The sequence below is a fragment of the Juglans regia genome, chromosome 10 (genome assembly GCF_001411555.2).
Source record: "Juglans regia cultivar Chandler chromosome 10, Walnut 2.0, whole genome shotgun sequence".
Classification (NCBI taxonomy): Eukaryota; Viridiplantae; Streptophyta; class Magnoliopsida; order Fagales; family Juglandaceae; genus Juglans; species Juglans regia.
In genome coordinates, this window is record NC_049910.1 from 14,313,370 (window position 1) to 14,334,631 (window position 21,262).

Below are 21,262 nucleotides of genomic sequence, written 5' to 3' on the forward strand. Positions count from 1 at the left end.
ATTATGCAAGTTTATTCAATCTGTGGTACATTCTCATCCGAAGAGAAAAAAAATTATCTTAATATTTTTTAATATTTAAGTTTGGGACCTATCACCTAACCATATATCTCTCTGCCCACGCCTCTACAATGTAGAGTCTACATTGCGCCTATGCTTCTGATCGAATGCCTTCGTTAAATCCTACCTATTTAACTGCTTCCCATAAAGCTAGGTGTCGACACACAAGTTAATGAATGCCTGATCCATTGCTGCTATGTATCTAAACACCAATCAATATTGCTGTAAAAAAACCTCCTTAATTATGGTCTCCAATCCAACCTGAATCATTCCTGCTCTCAAAAGTTATTGCTTCTTGTTATGGGAAAACGCAAGAGATCACTGTCTTCTTGTGGGTCTTTAGGGGTGAGGTCTTGATGGGTCTAACATGGGCTTCTATCATCTCTTTACTCTACTCCAACTTATGATTTCATGAGTTGTTGATAAATAAAGGTGAATATATTTTTTTTTACATTTAAATTGGCTTGGTTTTTTATATCCAAATTATCAATCGTAGGGTACGTTTAGATGTTGAACTGAGTTGAATTGAGTTGAGATGATAAAATATTATTAGAATATTATTATTTATTATTATTATTATTTTAAAATTTAAAAAAGTTGAATTCTTTATTATATTTTGTGTTAAGATTTGAAAAAATTATAATAATAAGTTGAGATTAATTGAGATGATTTTAGGTTCCAAACGAAGCCTAAAATGTTTATTAGTAAAAGAAAAATAGTAAGCTTTTCAGAATTTTCTCTATGATTATTCAAATATTAGTTCCTGAATAATGTTTATTATTCCTATGTAAAAGCATTAGTATTGGTTTATGCATATGCATATGCAAAATTACCTCTTTTGCATATCCACTTTGCCATTCAAGCAAAATTCTCACATTGGCTTATGCATATTTGAAACAAAATAATAATAAAATATTATTATTTTATTATTATTACTTTTTTGCTAAAATCTATTTTTTTATATATATTTTACAATTAACATCCACTACATACATTTGACATTAATAATACAAATATAATAATAAAAAATATAATTTTTTAATAATAATATATTAAAAATATAATAAAATAAAAAAAATATATATAATATATTATAATAATAAAATGAATGTGCAAGTGAATGTTTTTTTTGTTGTTGAAGGAGTGAGAAAATGAAAGGATTGTGTGAGAGAGAGTGTGAGGAGAGAGAATTAATTATTAAAATATAATATGTAGGGTGAATAGTTGTTATCTAAATTTAGATAACAACTGTTCATAGGTAGCCAAATTTATAGATATGCATAAGTCAATGTGGATGATTTTAGGGTCATATTATACAAATATGACTTTAGATATAGATATGCATAGACCAATGCCAATGCTCTAATAATGTATATATGATGGAAATTGCTTGGATGTATATCCTTAAAAGAAAAATAGATATTTGTTTTTTTTTTTTTTTGTGATAAAAATAATTACTTACGATGAAAATAGACTCATTTTAATTAAAAAAAAAAAAACTTCAAAAACATGTCTAAAATACACAAACAAAATCAACTAGCGGTGGCTGTGAGCCATCCAATGTATGACAGTTTCAGGATATATACAAATTACTAACAAGTACAGGCTGGCTGGCCTGCATAAAGATCTATGGTCTATCGGTAGGATCGAAGAACGGCTCCACAAAATGTGCATATGATGGCTTTCCAGGATTTCCAATAGAAAGGCACATGACAAAATCTTGTAGCTGTCTTCATATCCGCCACGCTTGCCCCGCTCCCGCACCGCGAACAGGTTCCTGCCGCCGGCTTGCTCCGACGCACCTTCCGCTGTTGATCGACCAGAAAACAGAAACAGACCATGTGTTATTTGCGGGTATATTAATGTATATATGTGGAACTTACTGCTGCTACAATACGAGGCCTACATCACACACCACGCAAGACTAAAATATATATATATATATATATATATATATAGTATAGTGCATGGGATGAGTTAAAGGTCGAACGAGTTGGGAGAGCATCGTAGGCATAGCAGCCGTTGGATTGATGGATTGTGGTTGAGGCTGGATCATTTAAGTAGTGGGAAAATGCGTAGCTTTGAAGCTTCTCTGTTCTGATCTACTGTGACTGAAGTCTGAAAGGCTTGTGGTATTGTGCCACGTGTAATAATGTAGATGGAAATAATAACCATGCCTGGATGGTAGCAAGATCTGGTGCATGACGTGGACAAGAGGAAGGGCTGGTAATGATCCTGTAATAACTAAGCGGGGGTTTCAATGAAACTGAAATATGTGGGTGGCAGTTGGTTGGTACCTGTTGATTTTGGTGTGGGCAAGTCCTAGTCAAGGGGCCGGCCAATGGGATACCTTCGATAGCCTTTTTGCATGCATATACACGTGTTAATTTGCATAATGACGTGCATGTATATTTTTTTTTTTCTTAAATGAAAATTTTTTTTCTCAAATATTTAATTTGTTCTTCTCATCATAAGAGTTTAATTTAGTAAAAAATTGATTTTTTATTAAAATTTTGTAGTGTAAAAAAAAGTTACTTTGTTGATTTATGTAAGAATTAAGAATATTTTGAATTGGAAAATGATACACACGCAATCTTTTTTACAGTCTTTTATATAATCATGTTTTAAATAAATGATATTTTGATAAAATAACTTGTAAAAAATAATATCATTTACAAAAACATCATTATTTTAAAATATATTTATATAAAAAGCTGTAAAAAAAGGACATTACATGTATAATCAAACGAATGAATAATCTCTTTTGATTTTGAAATTTAGTTTTTTTTTATTTCGTGATTAAGTAAATATTTTTTAATAATATTACGAATTTTATTTTAAATATTTAAAAATCATGTAAAAAAAAAAAAAACACAGTGCATTAGCGGGAGCCCCGCTGGTGGGCGTAGACGGTAGACCCACCCTAAAGATTATATATCGGTATATCATACCATTAAATATTGAGAAGGACATCATTAGTTTACTTCACACACTGAAATAACGTGCAAGCTCTCTCATACCTATTGAATATATTTAAATTTAAGCTAGAGATATCTTGATGCTAATTTAATCTACTACCTATCATTATTTTTTAAATAAAATTAATAATTTAATTGGATATATTACTTTTATTTTATAAATTTAATAGTAGTGCTAAATACAAGCTTAAGTTGTGCAAGCCTTACATAGGCCCTTGGTAGAAAAGTGAGTCCCACTTAAAAGAACAGTACATCTTTTTAATACTAAAGGGACTGTAAAAGCTTGTATATCTGGGAGGAACAATACATAACAATAGAGCACCAAATGGATGGAGATGAGCGTTATTTCATCCCTTCTTTTGGAAGTACAAGCAATTAAACAATGAGGCACGACTTGATCATGTAAATTAATGTTGATGTGGGCAACTCGACATCTGATTCCTTTGAAGTCCGTCAATGACTTTGGTGGGATAACATGCTGCTACTATTAATACAATCTAATGACTCAATTTCTCAACAAGTATATAGTACCGGACCGGTAGAACCCAAAATACAACAGTAACAATGTGTTTCAGCTAATCTACATTCATTGAATTAGCAAAACATAAATACAGAAGGAAATACATCAAGAGGTGTGACTGCAAAGCAAGCCAAGAACCGGCGAGGAACGAACGATTTAAGATATCGAACTCTTTGGGCAAGTCAGGCGAGATCAAATCGCAAATAACATCTCGGTTCAATATGTTCAAGGTCATAGTGCTGCCATCATGGTCCCTCTTGCTGCATCCCTCTTCATCTCAGCAGCCTTGCCACTGCCTCGGAAATACATGTAAACTTGCTGCAGCATAGAGCCAGATAAGACAGCCTCAGAAACCAAAATGTACCGTGACCCCCACAATTATGCAGAGTTTAAGTCAAAATTGTTAAACCTGAATAACCCAGATACTGAGCAATGATTCAAGGCAAAAAAATGCAAATCCAATAAAGTAGAATATCTGCAAGTAAGAAAAAAAGCATTGTTAGTATTAGAGGACATGGTTGTAATTAGTATAGTTTATGAGTATACAATAGTCATTTGTATGTAATATGTATAGGATGTTGAATGTTAATGAAAATACGAATTCATTCTCTCTCTCTATGTTCGACTACATGGTATCAGAGAAAAGTGTAGTCAGTTAGTGGTGGTTGTGATTGTGCGATGGAGTTAGTGGTGGTTGTGCGACGGCACTGTGGTATCACCGTCGTTGTCTGTGGTGGTTAGTGGCCGTTGTCCTCTTCGTCGTTGGTGGCCAATATCTGTTTCAAGGTGTTTCTGGTGACCTCAGGTGTCGTCTCCAGTACTGGACACCAGAATCGAGATCGTCGGAGTTTTCTATGCACACCAGTGTCTCCCGTCGTCATCGGCTGCCAGAAACCCTGTTTATCGCTGGCGACGTCGACATCTCGAAGTGTTTGGTGGCAAGTCTCTACTATCCTATCCTATCCTCGACTACGTATGCCCCCAACCCGGAGTAAGGTTTTATTTCTATCCAGGATAACGTATGTTTGGTAACACGTATACAGGAAACTTATTACTGTTTAGGATAAGTTATCCTCGTTTGAGATAACCTATTCCAGTTTAGGGTTAGTTTTTTAAGCCGGTACCGGCGATACCCAAAACACACCCGATACAGGCCGATACAACCCGATACAGGTTGGTTCAGACCCGAAACAGAGCGGTTCAGACCCGAAACAGGCCGGTTCAGATCCGATATAGGCCGATTCTGAACTGATACTTGCTTGTTTCGGCCGATACATGCTTGTTTCGACCAATACAGATCCGAAATTTGGGTTTTTAATCTGGGTTTCTACTTTTCCAGATTGTCTCTCCCATTTTTTCATCCATATTTCATATTTTGTGTATTCTTGACTCCAAGTTGAATTGTTGTGATACTTTTCTCCATGACAACTAAATTTGAGTCAATGTCTCTTGCACCAAACATTAGTATGTCTATGACTTCGGTGAAGTTGAATGAAAAAAACTATATGTTGTGGTCAAAATCTGTTGAAATGTTTTTGAAAGGCAAGGGTCTTCGTCGTACTCACTTAATTGATCCAATGCCTGACTCAGCTAGTTCTATATTTGCTCAATGGGAGTAAGAAGATGCTCAAATATTGTCCCTAATGTTGAGCAATATTGAGCCTAATATTTGCACCAGTTTAATACATTTTGACACTGCTCAAGAGGTGTAGACGCATCTCAAACAGATGTATTTGGGTGCTGGGAACATAACTCATATTTATGAGTTGTGTCAGCAATTCTTTGGATTGGAACAGGATGCTTTGGGCCTGGAAGAATATTATTCTCAAGTGATAAGCATATGTGAAGAACTTAAAATGTATCAATCTATTACTTCTGATGTTTCAAGTATATGCTAAAACAACGGGAAGATTTTAATGTTGTTCGGTTTCTTGTTGGCTTAAAACCTGAGTATGAGTCAGTGCATTCTCAAATTCTGGCAAGTCCACAACTTCCCTCACTTCCTTATGTGTTCTCCCGACTTCAGCGAGCCACATTATCTGGACAAGGATCTCAGTTTTCTTCAAATCAGAGTAATGAGAGATCCGCTTTAGCTACCTCCTATGTTGCTTCACGTGGGGGGCGTGATGCCAGAGGTAATCGCACTCGAGGTCGTGAATCTCGTAAGTGCACTCATTGTGGTCGCACTAACCACTCAGTGGACTATTGTTGGGATCTCCATGGTAGACCATCTGGATCCGCTAATCAAGCTATTTGCCAAAATGCTACATCACCGTCAACGAGTTCCAACCCGACTCCAGAGATGATTAGCATATCGAATGATAAGTATGATCAGTTTTTGGCTCGCACACGAGCGACTTCATCTTCCATAGCTACTCATGCCCATTCAAGTACAGCGTCCGCCTGTCTTGTCTCAACTCAAGATCCATAAATCATCGATTCAGGAGCTAATGAACATTTGACCGGTTTGTCTTATTCCTTATCTAAGTTAGATACTTTGACATCTCCAAAGAGTGTTACTCTTACTAATGGTTCTCTTGCTAAAGTTACAGGCATTGGATCCATTGAGCTCACCAATTCTATATCCTGGTCATCTGTTCTATATGCTCTTAGTTTTTCCTTTAGTTTGTTGTCCATTAGTCAAATTACTCAAACTCTTCAATATTATGTGACATTTTATCCCTCTGTATGTATCTTTTAGGATCTCAAGACGAAGAAGAAGATTGGTACGGGGCATGAAGCTGGTGGTCTGTATTACCTTGATGTCAAATAGTCACCCACTCGAGCCCTCACATCCTCATCATCTGCTTTTGAATGGCATTGTCTCCTTGGACACCCATCTCTTTCTCTTTTGAAACGTCAAGTTAGGAATCTTGAAAATGCATCTTCCTTTCCCTGTGAAGCATGTCCGCTTAGCAAACACTATCGTGTCTTTTGTACCTCGAGTTGATAATCGAGCATCTAGTTCTTTTGAATTGGTTCACTCTGATATATGGGGACCCATCAAAATTGTATCAAATAAGTTTCAGTATTTTGTTACATTTATTGATGACTATTCTCGTATGACATGGTTGTTTCTAATGAAGGCACGATCTGAACTTCTTTCCATATTTGAAGTTTTTCGAAAAAGAAATTAAAACTCAATTTAGACAAAAAGTTCAAGTTTTACATTCTGACAATACTAAAGAATACAAATATAGTGTCTTTGCTACTTACTTAAGTAATAAATGAATTGTTCATCAAACTTCATGCTCTTATACACCCCAACAGAATGGGGTGGCTGAATGCAAAAATCGTCATTTGTTAAATCTAACCAGAGCACTTTTATTGCACATGCATGTTCCTAAACGTTTTTGGAGTGATGGTGTTCTTACTACATGTCACCTTATTAACCGTATGTCTTAATCAGTCCTCGATGGTTCCTCTCCATTCTCCATCTTGTTCCCTTCGTCTCCACCTTTTTCTCTCCCTCCAAAAATCTTTAGGTGTGTTTGCTATGTTCATAATCTTGGCCAGGCTTTGATAAGCTTGATCCACGTGCTACCAAGTGTTTCTTTGTTGGTTATTCTCGGACTCAAAAAGGATATCGCTGCTATAGTCCTGCTCTTAGACATTACTTCACTAGTGTTGATGTCACCTTCTTTGAGTCCATACCCTATTTCTTGACAACATCTTCAGTTGTTGAGTGTGATCCTCTACTATTACCTACTCTTACCCTTTCTCCTGCACACTCACCCACTTTTACCCAATCCTCCTTAGTTCCTTCCCTTGTTCCTTTATAGGTGTACTCACTTCGCGTGCGACCCCCAGCTCCCATGCCTCCACCAATCTTGTCTCTATCTTCAGATCCTGAGTTACCTAGTGCTTCAGACTCTTTACCTATTGCTCTTCGAAAAGGTACTCATTCTTGTGTTACTCAACATCCGATTGCCCAATATGTCTCCTGTCATGCTTAATATCCATTTTTTTCATGTTTTACTTCTCAACTTTCAAAACTTTATGTTCCTAAGACAGTTCATGATGCTTTATATGATTCGAAATGGAGGACAGCTATGAAAAATGAAATGGATGCTCTTCACCATAATGGGACATGGGATCTTGTTCCTCTACCACCTGGTAAACACCTTGTTGATTGTAGATGAGTATATACAATCAAATTTCATCCTGATGGGTCTATTGAACGTCTGAAAGCCCGTTTGGTTGCTAAGGGTTACACTCAAACTTATGACATTGCCAAAATTTCCTCTATTCGAATATTGATCTCTTGTTGCTAACTTGGATTGGCCCTTATTTCAGTTGGATGTTAAAAATGCATTCCTACATGGCGACTTAAATAAGGAAGTGTATATGGAGCAACCACCTTGGTTTGTTGCTCAGGGGGAGTATCGAGATACTGTGTGCAAGTTAAAAAAGACATTATATGGTTTGAAACAATCTCCTCGAGCATGGTTTGGGAGGTTCTCTGATGCTGTATTAAGATTTGATCTTTATAGATGCCAAACAGACCACTAGGTATTTCACCTACACACTGATGCAGATCATATCTTGTTGATTGTATATGTTGATGACATTGTAATTACTGGAAGTGACTCAGCTGGAATTGCTAGGCTAAAACAATTTTTACATGATCAGATTCAGACAAAAGACTTGGGCAAACTTAGGTACTTTCTTGGAATTGAAGTTGGTAGATCTAAAAAAGGCATTAACCTATCTCAGAGAAAATATGTACTTGACCTTCCGGAAGAAACTGGCATGTTAGGTGCACGACCTATTAACACTCCTATGGACCCAAATCATAAACTCTTGAACGATGAAGGTGAGTTGTTTGGAGATCTAGGTCGGTATCAAAGACTTGTTGGAAAATTGAATTATCTTACTATCATTAGATCTGATATCTCTTATGCAGTGAGTGTAGTGAGCCAATTTCTACAAACGCCCAGGGTCTCACATTGGGATGTTGTAATCCATATTCTTCATTATCTTAAACGAGCTCCTGGCCTTGGACTATTGTATAGATCAAATGGACACCTTAGAATTGAAGCTTTTTCAAATGCTGATTGGGCTGGATCTCTTTCAGATAGAAGATCGACTACTGGATATTGTACTTTTGTGGGAGGTAACTTGGTTACGTGGAAGAGTAAGAAGCAAACAGTAGTAGCTCGGTCTAATGCAGAAGCCGAATACAAAGCAATGGCTCACACTACTAGTGAGCTGACATGGTTGCAACACTTTATTCAAGAGATTGGGTTTCCAACTCCTGTCCCTCTTCAGTTACTTTGTGATAACCAAGCTGCAATGCATATTGCGTCTAATCCTGTATTCCATGAGGACTAAACACATTGAAATTGATTGTCACTTCATTCGGGATAAGATACTAAGTAGTGACATTTCTACACCCTTTGTGAATTCTGCTGATCAACTTGCAGATATGTTTACCAAACCATTGTGTTGTAATCAGTTAAAACTTATTTGTTCCAAGCTAGGTTTATATGATATATATGTCCAGCTTGAGGGGGAGTGTTATAAGACATGGTTGTAATTAGTATAGTTTATGAGTATACAATGGTCATTTGTATGTAATATGTATAGGATGTTGAATGTTAATGAAAATACGAATTCATTCTCTCTCTCTATGTTCGACTACAGTCAGAAGTAAGTGTCAACATTAACACAACAATTCATGTCCCAGTCCATTTTCCTCTTATAGTTGGCAACATTTAGAACTAGATCCAACCTGACCTCACGAAATCAAATGAAATCAACTATGATAGTAGTATCAAGGTATACTTTGCCGGATTTCATTCTACACAATACTATACCACCACTACCACTAGACCACTAGAGCAATTGTTTTGCTACTCTAGTGGTCTAGTGACAACATCCAAGTCAATATAGATATATACAATGGTTTGAAACTTACCCCCACCAAAGCATGCCCGCTTAACACGTCAATTGCAGGCAAAATACCTCTGTCCACGGGAGCACGCCATACAAAATCAGAAGCAGAGTACAGAAGGAAATAATTAATACCAGTGCTCTGAACTGTGCATGGTCAAACACCCCCCCCCCCCCCAAAAAAAGAAAAAAAAAAACCAAAAAAGGCTGGTCACTAATATCTACAAACGCACTGATACAAGAGGTGAAAAAATACCAAAAAGAAAAGTGTTAAAAGGAACTTTTGCCAAAAAATGTATTTTCTCTAATGTGAATTCATTCTCTCTCTTCATCCATACTTTTTTACCTACTTGCAAAAGAAGAGCCAATGAAAAAACTAGAATCTTACGTGAGGGATTTCCCTTTGAAAATAATGGGAGGAGCAACTGCAGCAAAGATGCAAAACGCAATGTGTACCTGCACGGAGGACAACAGTATCGAGCAATCCCAACACATCTTCTATGCAGAAATGACATCTAAAACAAGAATATAAATTAACTTACCACGTAAGACAGAAAAAACCAACCAAACTTCAGAGCACTATCGGTCCTATAACAGGAGATGGCACACAATTTTAGAAGAGAACCTGATATGTCAGAAAAAACAATAAAAAAAGTTCATATAATCAATGATACAGGAGCAAAAAGAAATATCTTCTTTTCTTTTATTTTTCTTCATTCACTCCCTGCCAAGGCACTGAATGAAGCACTACATGGCAACCGAAAATATTAGGCAAAATATTGACAGTGCTTTACAAGCATGTTGGCATGGACATACACAGAGTCAACTCACTATTGACACGCTGAGACGCTGATAATCATCATTTTCACTAACGCAGCCTTTATTGTTTCCTAAAAAACATGCTATTAGCCAAAAATGCAAGGTTTAAACCATTGGAAAGGAAACTCAACATAGGTCAAGTCTATGGTCTTTTCTTTTTTATTTTTATATATTTTTTTTTATTAGTAAGTCTAGTCTACTGCCACTTAGCCTCAAAACTTACCCTTACAGAAAAAATCTCGTTGGTGGGGCATGCAACATAGTGGAAGCCCATAGCAAGCTCATCTATACCATATGAAGCATGCAATATAGTCTTCAAGTATATGATAGTAGCCTTCCTTCAAAAGCCCCTTTACATAACATGTATGAAATTTTTTTTATATGTAGATAATGTAGTGGAAGCATGCAACATAAAAACATTTGAGTAAACTGTTACAAAACGGGTCATACATATATAAAATATATGACATGTAATGTAAGTTTACTCAACTGTTTTCAAGTTGTATACTCTGCTATGTTTATGGTATGTATATGCCATGTTACGAGAGGAAAAGAATAGACCAAAACAGAAAGGAATATTATGTATGAATGCATGAAATGATTCTAAATGTGACTCCACCCATACAGCCACTGGAATCGAGTCAAGATCCTTATGATTACCAACTCTCACACACAAACGTAATTGTGTGTAGGCTACCAAAGAGAAAAAAATGAAAAATGCTTTGTGATGTGTGTAAAATGTTTTATCGATATTTTTGAAAGATAAAAGATGTTTTTTAACTATCGTTAATGTATGATGTATCTATTTACAGAGTATTCAATTCATGTTTGTTTTTATGTTTTAACTACCCAAAGACTGTCAAAGACAAGTCTACAGGTAACGGTCATGGGCCAAATCCTTTATCTACAAGATGCTTTTACAGGTGCCTTTAGCACAATAGAGAGCTCATGCTTAGTATGATATTGTTGGAATGAAGACTATATTTAGTTTTTAAGTTTCTTTTTAGCAACAATGGTTGCTTAGGCTTTTGATTTACAGAACCGTTTATTCTTTCACTATGATATGAATAGTATACAGCATCATATCCCTAAAGAGAATGGAGCGTTATGAAATCAGACAGAATAATACCTCATAGCACGATAAAGAGGCCGATACCATAACACATATGCTCCAGGAACCCCTGATATGAAGTAGATGATAGCAAGAAACCAAATTGTTGGACCTACAAGAGAAGATAAGTTCAAGACCAAATCCCGCAAGACTGTTGTTTGTTATGAATCAAGATTATAAGCCTGCATAAAAATGCAAAACAGACCTTCCCCTTTTATCCAAGCGGTCGTAACTGCCACAATATTCCACAAGAGACACACAACCAAACCTACAACATGATATAGAATTCATAAGCTCAGAGTCACTTTTTTTTTTTTTTTTTTATCAAAGTAAACAGGGACATTCTGACCATTTTTATCACAACATCCTTTATATAAAAACATTGAATAAAAAAATGAAAAAGAAAATAAAAAGGCATGAAGATCTCTCTCAAACAAGTGAACAGAGACATACCAACTAGAACCTTCAATGTTCGTCTTACAAGCATAAAACCCAAAAACAAAAGAAAGAAATCATGCTTTCCAAGGGTACAAATAAAAAGAAAATGGATAATTACACATTACATCCTCGAACTACCACTTTTCCAACAACATGTACTCCAAACTATGAAAACTTGTGATATCCACCCTAACCCTTGTGATATCCACCCTAACCTCCCAATAGGTTTCAACGTGCAGCTTCTATTAAGATCTAGCTGTTAAGATTATATTTTGTTCCTATTAACATTTAGATCATAATCACCCATCAGAGTGCAGCCTAGTGGTGGAAGGGTGGGCTTGGAATGAATTGTAGACAAAGACATCCTTTGCTCTATGAGTTCCCTTGGATTACCAGATACGCGGTTTGAAGTGTGAGGGTCATTATCCAAGGTTCACTCCTCGGGACTAAGTCTGAAGGGCCTTGCCTTGGTGAGGTTCCACGTCATCAAAACAATTAGCAGTTAAATCGTAATCAAAATGCACATTGAAACCCATTGTTAATTTAAGGTGGTGTCATTTCCTAGTATGGTGCACATTGCAAGCAGAAACACCATTTTATCATGAACCACAGAGGTCCCTACTATAAAATAATATCTAGTAAATAACGTGTAAAAGAAACTTCAGGTAGCCAGCTTGAGCAAACTAAACAAATTAAGAACCAAACAAGAAAAGGGGAAAGGCAGTGACAGCTGTGAACAGCCTGAATGTTAACTCAATAAAAAATGTGAAAACTGAACCTTTTAAACAAGCTGTTTTTCTTGAGACATGATTCAAGCTATATTGGTGTATCTCCCCCCTTCTCTCTCTCACTGCAGAATATGCTGATATTGAGCACTTAATAACACTACTTCTGAATTACAAAATATGATTCCAAGTCTCGAAACATGGAACTGATGCTTGACGTTAATAATTTTGTTGACTCGCATTTTTATTTCTTGGGTATTATCAGAAGCATGATGCTGCTTGTATTTTTTTTAGCGGTAAACAAAGTTTTATTGATCAAAAGAGTAGGCAAGAGCCCAAGTATACGGGACATATACAAGAGCAATGCCTAAGCATGCTAGTTTAGTGATACAAGGAATTCATGAAAGGTCTTGCCATGAAAATCAAATACAATCGACCAATGGAGTAAAGTACTGATGATGCTGCTGGTATTAGCAAATCTATGTTAGATATTAGAAGATGTGGGCTCCAGTGTTTTATGGTATTGGGCATTTAATGAATGTCAAATTCATTTTACAGCTATTAGGATTTATCCAGGCTATTTTAGAATCTGACCAGATTCTTTGAAATGAAAAGTAAAACAATCCAAGTTGGAATTTGGATGCCAGTAAATCTAGCTTTTTAACCTATCAAAAAAGTAAATCTAGCTTTTCACCTAGTAATAACAAAGTAGAAGGTGTGATTATGGATTCAAGACCACTGGGTGCATGTGTAAATTTAAGGTGCGGTTTAGATAGTAAGATGAGATGAGATAGTTTTAGATAAAAGTTGAAAGTTGAATAAAATATTGTTAAAATATTATTTTTTAATATTATTATTGTTTTGAGATTTGAAAAAACAGAATTGTTTATTATATTTTGTATGGGAATTTGGGAAGTTGTAATAATGAGATGAGATGAGATGAAACACTTTCACTATCCAAACGGGGCCTTTAAAACTTAATGCCTCTAGATTCAACTTCCAGAAAATTCTAGAACATCTTAACATCAATTTGCATGTTCAAGAACTAATCTTCTTACAAAGAAAGCAATGTGAATATTAAGACATGAAAATAAGTAGGTTACAACCATTGAAACACTGAATCTAATTGCCAAGAGAGAGGATGTGTAGTTAACATACCCAAATATGTTGTGAAAGCAACATACTGAGTTCTTTGTAGATGGATAGGTATTTCATTTGCAATGTCATGATGGATAAGAGGAAAAAATGGGGGCCAATTTTTCTCCTCTATAACAATTCCCGCTGCAAAACAAAAGAAATAACATATGTTGAAAATTTGCAATGGAAACTGGCAATGCACATTCCCCTCATTCAAGCACATATAAAAAATAGAATACCTCTTGCTATAGCATCTTCCCTCCGCTTTAGTTCCTGTGAAGCATCATGAAAGCTGATATGTGATCATCAATTAAGTACAGTTTATGTATAAAAGCCCATGACACAAGCAAACTAAAAAAATTCCATGCTCACAACATATGGAGTACAATTTCAAATCTAGTTTCAACATAAACACAGCAAAGTAAAAGCACAGGGTATAAATATATATATATATATACATACCATTATATGCATGTGGTGGTACATAACACAGAGTTTGCGAATAATATTAAGCTAATATTTTTAGACGAAAAAAAGAAAATGATAAAGTTTTGAACTTGAATATGTTACTACCCCAAATTAGTCAACAAGTGGCCATTAATTATTCTTGCCCTACCTGCAGTTACAAGAAATGAATTAACATGCACTTTACCTAGTAGAAACTAATTGGCTAATACACACCCTAAAGTTAACAAACCCGTAGTAATTTTATTACCATTCTATGAAATATTGGTCTATAGTGTTTGTCAAATCGCAGGTATGTAATTTACTAATCCATGCTCAGATGCTAAGCATGCACTCTTAGGAGTAATTACCTGTTCTCTCTTTTTCAACTCGGCTTCTTTAGACTGGAGCTCCTTCTCCTTTGATTTCAAATCCTGAGTTAAACAGGAAATAAATTCAAACTAGAAAAGGAAATTCAACCATAAATGTTGAAGGCAAGAGAATCTGCTTTTTTTTCATAGGCACCAAGATGGACTTGATAATTTAACATTTTCAGTACTTCAATCTACCTTTGCATTATCAAGAGGAATATCAATTGTAGCACCACGGTCATAAGGTTCAGGAGGCAGGGGTGAAAGCCCTGAGGTTGCGGGAGGAACACTTCCAGGATTCTAAGAAATTCAAGAATAATTTCATAAGAAGCTCTATGGAGTCAGTATATCTGAAGCCACAATCAACTCACTACAGCATGATGACACATGCATACAAAAGAATAGGTAAAATGCCACAAAATTCAACCATAAATGCTAAAGGCACTCTCCCAGAAAAAAATCGATGAAGCAAACAAGCTAGAAAAGTGTTGTAGACAGTGTCAATGTCTACAAAGATTAAGCATAAGTAAAAGGAACAAAAGAACAAGAATGAAATAAGTTGCTTGGAATCTACCAGTGACAATTTTAATACATCATAGAAGTCAAAATCCTATGAACTCATGAAATAGAGTTTGGATCCACAATTAGCTTTGAATTCTAGAAAAGGTCCCGTTTAAGTCAGTCTAAATTCTAGACAAAACTCAACAGCTCAGCCAATTCAGTTCCACATCATGAAGTATAAAACTTTAATGGATCAATCAAACGAGGGAAATGGATTTCTAAATGCATAAAAATCCAACTTTTCCAGTTCTTTAATATTGTGATGCATGAGTCTATCAGTCCAATAAGTAATGCCATCCATAATTCTAGACCAAGTGCAATGCAAAATAATCCCAAAACTTTAAGCACACAGAGATGCCTCTTCTGCATGAGTTGACACCAAAAAAGGAAAAGAAGAAATAAAGAAAACCTTTATGTTAAGGTAAAGGTATCAGGAAAAGGAAAAGGGCATACTCACTGTTATATAAAATGAACCTCCGCCATGGTTTGATTGCCCTGATCGCTTCCCCCGAGCCGCCGAATCCTATGATATCAACAATTTAAAACTTTCTGGGTCATATAAAAAAATGGAAAAAGCTAAAAGGCAATAATATAAAGAACAGCCAAAGAGTACACGGAGCATGTCAACTCTGTAACAATTAAGCAAATCACAACAAAATAAATTGCCATCTATGGCCACCAGAAAGCTCTCCACGATTATACAAAACAATGAAAACATAAACATCTCGGTAGGCCATTCCCCTCCATGTAATCCTAAAATAAGCTATGAAGTCTTTATACATTTCAATTTGCTTATTGTACAACTAACAGTTTGTTCCGTCTTGCTTAGACAAAATTCAACATCTCTTTCTCATGTTCATGGATAAAGACTATCAGACATTATTAAACATATCGAGTAAAATTACTTACAAAAAAAGCATGTCGAGTAAAATTCATCTTTACCGAAAAAATTGAAAATGAGCACAAATTCTTGTGTAACAAATAAGACATTGCCATAAAGAAAATAGAGAACTAATTCGCTTCAACAGCAGAAACCATTTGAAAAGTAATTTTTTTTTTTAGAAGTAAAAAAAGTTGAAAAGTAAAAATAAAAGTTAAATAATTACGAAAGAAAAGGGAATATATAAGAAAACAAACTTCTAGTTTGTTCTCGGTTCCTCAGCAACTAAATAGAGGAAGTTAAATTCATAGAGAAGGAAAATACAGGATACATTGCGCTTTATGAATTCTCATTCCGCCAGAAATGAAGCATCAAAAGCAGATATAACTACTAAATCGATATCAGTAACCAAACAACCAAATCCCACGACTCCACAGCCTATCACATCCACGATTCCACAAAATTAAATCCAACCACCAAAATCTGAACACAAAAGATGTAAAAATCATGTACGAGTAGGCGTGGAACTCACCGCGAACGGATTGACCTCTTCTTCGTCGAAGGGATTGGAATCGTAGCGACTCATTGTCCGGGTCGGATCTCCAATAACAACGAGATCTGAATCGGAGAAATCAGTGTCCTCCTGGGGCTGCTTAGTAACAAGAATGAGAGCGTGGGAATCGAAGGAATGTACAGACTTTTGTTTGAGAAACACTACTCTCCGAATTTTATTTTTTTTTTTTAAATTTAATGATTAAGTACATATTTTTTTTAAAATTTGTAAATTTTATTTTCTAAAAAGTATTTAAAGTTATTTAAAAAAATATTTAAAGTAAAAAATAAAAAATAAAACTGGTACAAACTTTCGGTGGATTAGCACCGCTTTTTCGTTTTGGATTGTTCGTTTTCTTGGGAGTTAAAAACAATTAAAAATGTAATTTAGCCCGAGAAATAATATTTGCACCGATAGAGTGGACAAGTTTTATATATATATATTTTTTTTAAATAAATAAATATAAAATTTATATAAAAAATATTAATTTTTAATAGGAACTATTTACAAATTTTAAATAAATAAATATTAAAATATTAGTTTTTATAAAAAAAAAAAAAATTGACTTTTGATTCAATTTTAATGTTTTCAAACTTAAAAATAAGAGTAATCTTATAGACAATTATAAGTAGTATAAGTGCCGAGCATTCTTTTTGAAAAAGAGAGCTTCATTATTAAAAAAATTAATTTTTTCATGTAAATTTTATATTTAATTATTTTTTTAAAAAAAATATATACGACGCTTATACACTTTATGACTATAAATATTATTTATCATTTTAAAAACTAATTGGTACTTTTTTATTTGTAATGGATCACACAATAAATAATATATTAACATACCAACTTCCATGTAGCAAAATCTAAAAAAAATATTTCATTATCAATTTATGAAATAGTTGTATTTCAATTGTTATTATATCGTTGCTCTTATCTTTAGATTAGGTCTGGTTTGGATATCAAGATAAAATATAAACTATCTTATTTAAATTGTACAGCTAATTTCATCTAAGTATCCAAACGGCCACCCTCAAGTTTGTATCTCATTTCAAAAGTTTTTCAACAATTGTAATGAACAATAAAAAACATTGATAGTGAAAAGTTTTTCAAAACAATTTCTCTCTAATAGTGAACACTAAAAACATTAACAATAAACAGTAAAAGTCTGAAAGTGAATAGTTCTCCTTTACTTTCCCATCACATTTCAATTTTTTTATGAACGAAAATTGGTGGGACCCAAAGTAGTGCTACAGAGCAGCCACTGTAGATGTGCACACATTGCACACACAACGTGGATGCTTCTCATCTTTTTGTTTTTTTTTTCTTTTGTGCAAAACGCACCAGACAGCTCTCTCTCTCTCATTTTCTTTCTCTCTCCTCGACTCTCTCTCTCTCATCAGATCTCTATCATCGTCTCTCTCTCTCCTCGACTCTCTCTCTTATCAGATCTCTCTCTCATCCCTCATCGACTCTCTCTCTCATCTCGGCCTCTCTCTCTCATCATCTCTCTCTCGTCATCACTCTCTCTCTCGTCGTCTCTCTCTCTCTCATCTTCGCTTTCTCTCTCATCTCTGTCTCTCTCTCATTTTCGCTCTCTCTCTCATCTCTGTCTCTCTCTCATTTTCGCTCTCTCTCGCATCTCGGTCTCTCTCTCATCTTCACTCTCTCATTAGCTCTCTCTCATCGTCTCTCTCTAATTTCGAATTTAAGATATGTGTGATTTAGATGATGCCACGTAGGATGTGCAAAAATAGCTGCTCCCAACAGTGGCTGCTCCCAATATTTTTCTCTCACTACAAATGTATATTTTACAAGATTTAAATATGTATATTAATATTTGTAATTAATAATAAATATTACTTTTTTTAATATATTCATATTAAATTATTTTCAATCATTGATGTGGCTCACCTCTTTATCAAATCTCAAAAATTTAAAATTATATAATCTCATCTCATCCAAACACATATTTTTTTATAAATTATCTAATCTCATCTTAACTTAAATATCTCATTACTATTTAAAATATCTCATCTCATATACGTATCCAAACGGAAATATAAATCGAGTAGACTCAAACACATTTTACAAATGGAAAAAAGATATACACGACGTGTTGATCTCGCTAAATTAAATATTTTTTTTTATGTAAAATCCTTAAACCATTCCATTATAAAAAGGCTACAATACAAGTAGGAGGATCCTCCATAGTTACAATGAGATCAGAAATGGTAAGAGCATCTTTTGCAAGTAAATGGGCTATATGATTGCCATTTCTCCTAACATGAGAAACTTTCCATTTTGCAAACAACTTAAGACAAAATCTAGCCTCACTCCAAAACATGCTAGAGCTACTCAGTGCTTCTCTGTCTTCGACCAAGGCCTTTGTGACTTGCAAGGAATCACCCTCGAGTATAATCTGGTGCAAACCAATCTCCCATGCCACTTTGACAGCTTGTAGAGCCCCATATGATTCAGCTAGTAAGGGATCAGGGTAGAGCTTTTTCCTCTGCCTCATTGTTGCAATAACCTGGCTAGAACTGTCCCTTATAACCACTCATATGCCAATCAGTCCCTTGGCTTTGTCTACTGCCCCATCCCAATTGATCTTGAACCAAATCCACTGGTGGTGCTTGCTAAGAAATCACTGGGGAGGAGGTTTGGTTGGTGCACTGATCTAAGTTCTTCTCTGCCATCAAGTTTAGCACTGCCCTTGCCTCTCTAACAATGAGGTTCAGATGAGAGAACCCCTTCTTGAAAATAAAAGAGTTCCTTCTCCACCAAATTTTCCTTGTTATCACCACAAATTCTTGAAGTTCCTCTGTACTCAATACCTTAGTTAGTGTATCAAAAAGTTGAATCATAGGGAAGTTAGGAATGGAACATTTCTGTAGCCTTTTGGAGCATTGACTCCACACATCCTTAGCTGCTTCACAGCTCCACAGAACATGTTGCACGCTTTCTTCTTCTCTGCTGCAAATAGGGCATATAGGGTCATTCACAATTTTCTTTTTAAATAAGTTGGACTGAGTGGGCAGGGCCTCCTGACAATCTCTCCATAAGAAAGTTTTGTCTCCTGGTGTAACTTGCATCTGCCAGATCTTGTTCCAAACTTCCTTGAGGCTATTGCTAGTTGATGCTTGACCCTGAGCAGCCACCTCCCTAGCCTTTTCCATGTGATAAGCACTCCTCACTGAAAAGTTGCCATCCTTTGTCCCATGCCAAATGATTCTATCCCTAGTAATCATAGCACTGATAGGAGCTTCCAAAATCAGCTGAGCTTCCCTCTCCTCAAAAGTGTCTTGTATCAGTTATTGTTTCCACCTCTTCGTATCAGGGTCAATTAAGGCAGCAACTTTTGCATTCCCATCTAAATTCTTAACTGGATTGGTGACTTTCCTTGGATTAGTTAGGTCTAACCATTTGTCTCTCCAAATACTAATTTCTGACCCTGTGCCTACCCTCCAAAAGGAGCCAGCCTCAAGAACATGCCTGGCCGCCATCAAGCTTCTCCATACAAAGGAGGGTTTAGAGCCAACCTTCGTTGTTTGTAGAGTCAAAGAAGGGAAATATTTGGCCTTTAGCACTCTAGCAACTAGGGGGTTAGGATCTTGGATTAGTCTCCAACATCGCTTAGATAGCATAATAGTGTTGAAACATTCCAGGTCCCTAAATCCCAAGCCCCCTTTTGATTTAGCTTGTCTTATTCTCTTCCATGAAATCCAGTGAATTTTATGCTCCTTATCTTGTTGGCCCCACCATAAATTTTGAATAACACTGTTGATGGCATTAAGTAGAGTTTTTGGCAACTTGAAAACACTCATAGTGTAGGTAGGAAAGGATTGGATGACTGCTTTTCTTTCCCAGCCTGAGATAAAGTTCGAACTTTGAAGTTTCTAAGTCTCGATCTAATGTTATCCAAAATGCCTTTAAAAGATCTTAGTCTATGTTTCCCCACTACAGAAGGCAAGCCTAAGTACTTTTCATAAGGTATAGCTGACCTCATTCCAGCTATTGAAAGAATATAGTCTTAAGTGGACCTTGTTGTGTTTTGACTGAACATGATAGAGGTTTTCTCTAGATTTAGTCTTTGTCCAGAGGCCATCTCATAGGTTCTAAGCAAGTTAACCAACCTTCCCCATTCAACAGCATTGGCCTTGCAAAACAAAAGGCTATCATCTGCAAAGAAAATGTGAGATATTCTAAGCTGCCCTCTTACAACAGGAACCCCATGTAGCAACCTATTTTCCTCAGCTTTGTGAATTAAATTTCTCAATGCTTCAGCACATAGGATAAATAGATAAGGTGATAATGGGTCATCTTGTCTAAGTCCTCTTGTGGGATGGAATTCAGATTGAGGGACACCATTCACTATGAGAGCATAGAAAACAGTTTCAATGCACTTCATCACTAGTTCCACCCATTGGCTGCTGAATCCCAGCTTATAGAGGACTGCCCTCAGGAAGCTCCACTCCACTCTATCGTATGTCTTACTCATATCCAGTTTTAAGGCCATGTATCCTTCTTTCCCTATCATTTTACATTTCATGGTGTGCAAAGCTTCGAAAGCTACAACTACATTATCAGTAATTAATCTATTTGGAACAAAGGCAGATTGTGAGGGAGAAATGATGCCATGCTACACCTTTTTTAATCTATTTGCTATGACTTTGAAAATGAGTTTATAGAGGACATTACAAAGGGATATTGGCCTGAAGGCTATGACTTTCGTTGGAGTTTTCTTATTTGGAATGAGTGTTATGAAGGTGCTGT

At 35.6% G+C, this 21,262-nt stretch overlaps 3 protein-coding genes across 4 annotated transcripts; all 3 read right to left on the reverse strand.

The window, feature by feature from the left end:
• Nucleotides 1–1,588: 1,588 nt before the first annotated feature.
• LOC109022290 lies at nucleotides 1,589–1,953 on the reverse strand. The gene has a single exon (XM_019005159.2). It carries the CDS (start codon nucleotides 1,896–1,898, stop codon nucleotides 1,692–1,694), a length of 207 nt encoding a protein of 68 aa, XP_018860704.1. The 5' UTR covers nucleotides 1,899–1,953; the 3' UTR covers nucleotides 1,589–1,691.
• A 1,465-nt stretch (nucleotides 1,954–3,418) lies between these two features.
• LOC109022292 (secretory carrier-associated membrane protein 1) lies at nucleotides 3,419–16,690 on the reverse strand. Of its 2 annotated transcripts, XM_019005164.2 has the most exons (13): nucleotides 16,469–16,690; nucleotides 15,514–15,579; nucleotides 14,694–14,795; nucleotides 14,496–14,558; nucleotides 13,920–13,953; nucleotides 13,702–13,824; nucleotides 11,586–11,648; nucleotides 11,399–11,492; nucleotides 9,993–10,038; nucleotides 9,839–9,906; nucleotides 9,476–9,524; nucleotides 3,965–4,030; nucleotides 3,419–3,873 (listed from the first exon to the last, which is right to left on the reverse strand). In XM_019005164.2, the coding sequence occupies exons 1-13, from the start codon at nucleotides 16,520–16,522 to the stop codon at nucleotides 3,787–3,789; spliced, it is 915 nt and encodes a 304-aa protein (XP_018860709.1). In that variant the 5' UTR covers nucleotides 16,523–16,690; the 3' UTR covers nucleotides 3,419–3,786. The 2 variants fall into 2 exon arrangements, with proteins under 2 accessions (XP_018860709.1, XP_018860712.1); XM_019005167.2 differs by lacking the exon at nucleotides 9,476–9,524.
• A 3,110-nt stretch (nucleotides 16,691–19,800) lies between these two features.
• LOC118349644 (uncharacterized mitochondrial protein AtMg00310-like) lies at nucleotides 19,801–20,313 on the reverse strand. The gene has a single exon (XM_035695149.1). It carries the CDS (start codon nucleotides 20,311–20,313, stop codon nucleotides 19,801–19,803), a length of 513 nt encoding a protein of 170 aa, XP_035551042.1.
• Nucleotides 20,314–21,262: the final 949 nt, after the last annotated feature.

Bases quoted from the DNA above. Each gene is read 5' to 3' on its own strand.
- LOC109022292 (XM_019005164.2), bottom strand. From the start codon at position 16,522: ATGAGTCGCTACGATTCCAATCCCTTCGACGAAGAAGAGGTCAATCCG. The intron at 14,796-15,513 runs GTGAGTATGCCC...TGAATTTCTTAG, and splicing joins GAGGTTCATTTTATATAACA to AATCCTGGAAGTGTTCCTCC. The intron at 9,525-9,838 runs GTAAGATTCTAG...TCCCGTGGACAG, and splicing joins TTCAAAGGGAAATCCCTCAC to AGGTATTTTGCCTGCAATTG.
- LOC109022290 (XM_019005159.2), bottom strand. From the start codon at position 1,898: ATGGTCTGTTTCTGTTTTCTGGTCGATCAACAGCGGAAGGTGCGTCGG.
- LOC118349644 (XM_035695149.1), bottom strand. From the start codon at position 20,313: ATGAGTGTTTTCAAGTTGCCAAAAACTCTACTTAATGCCATCAACAGT.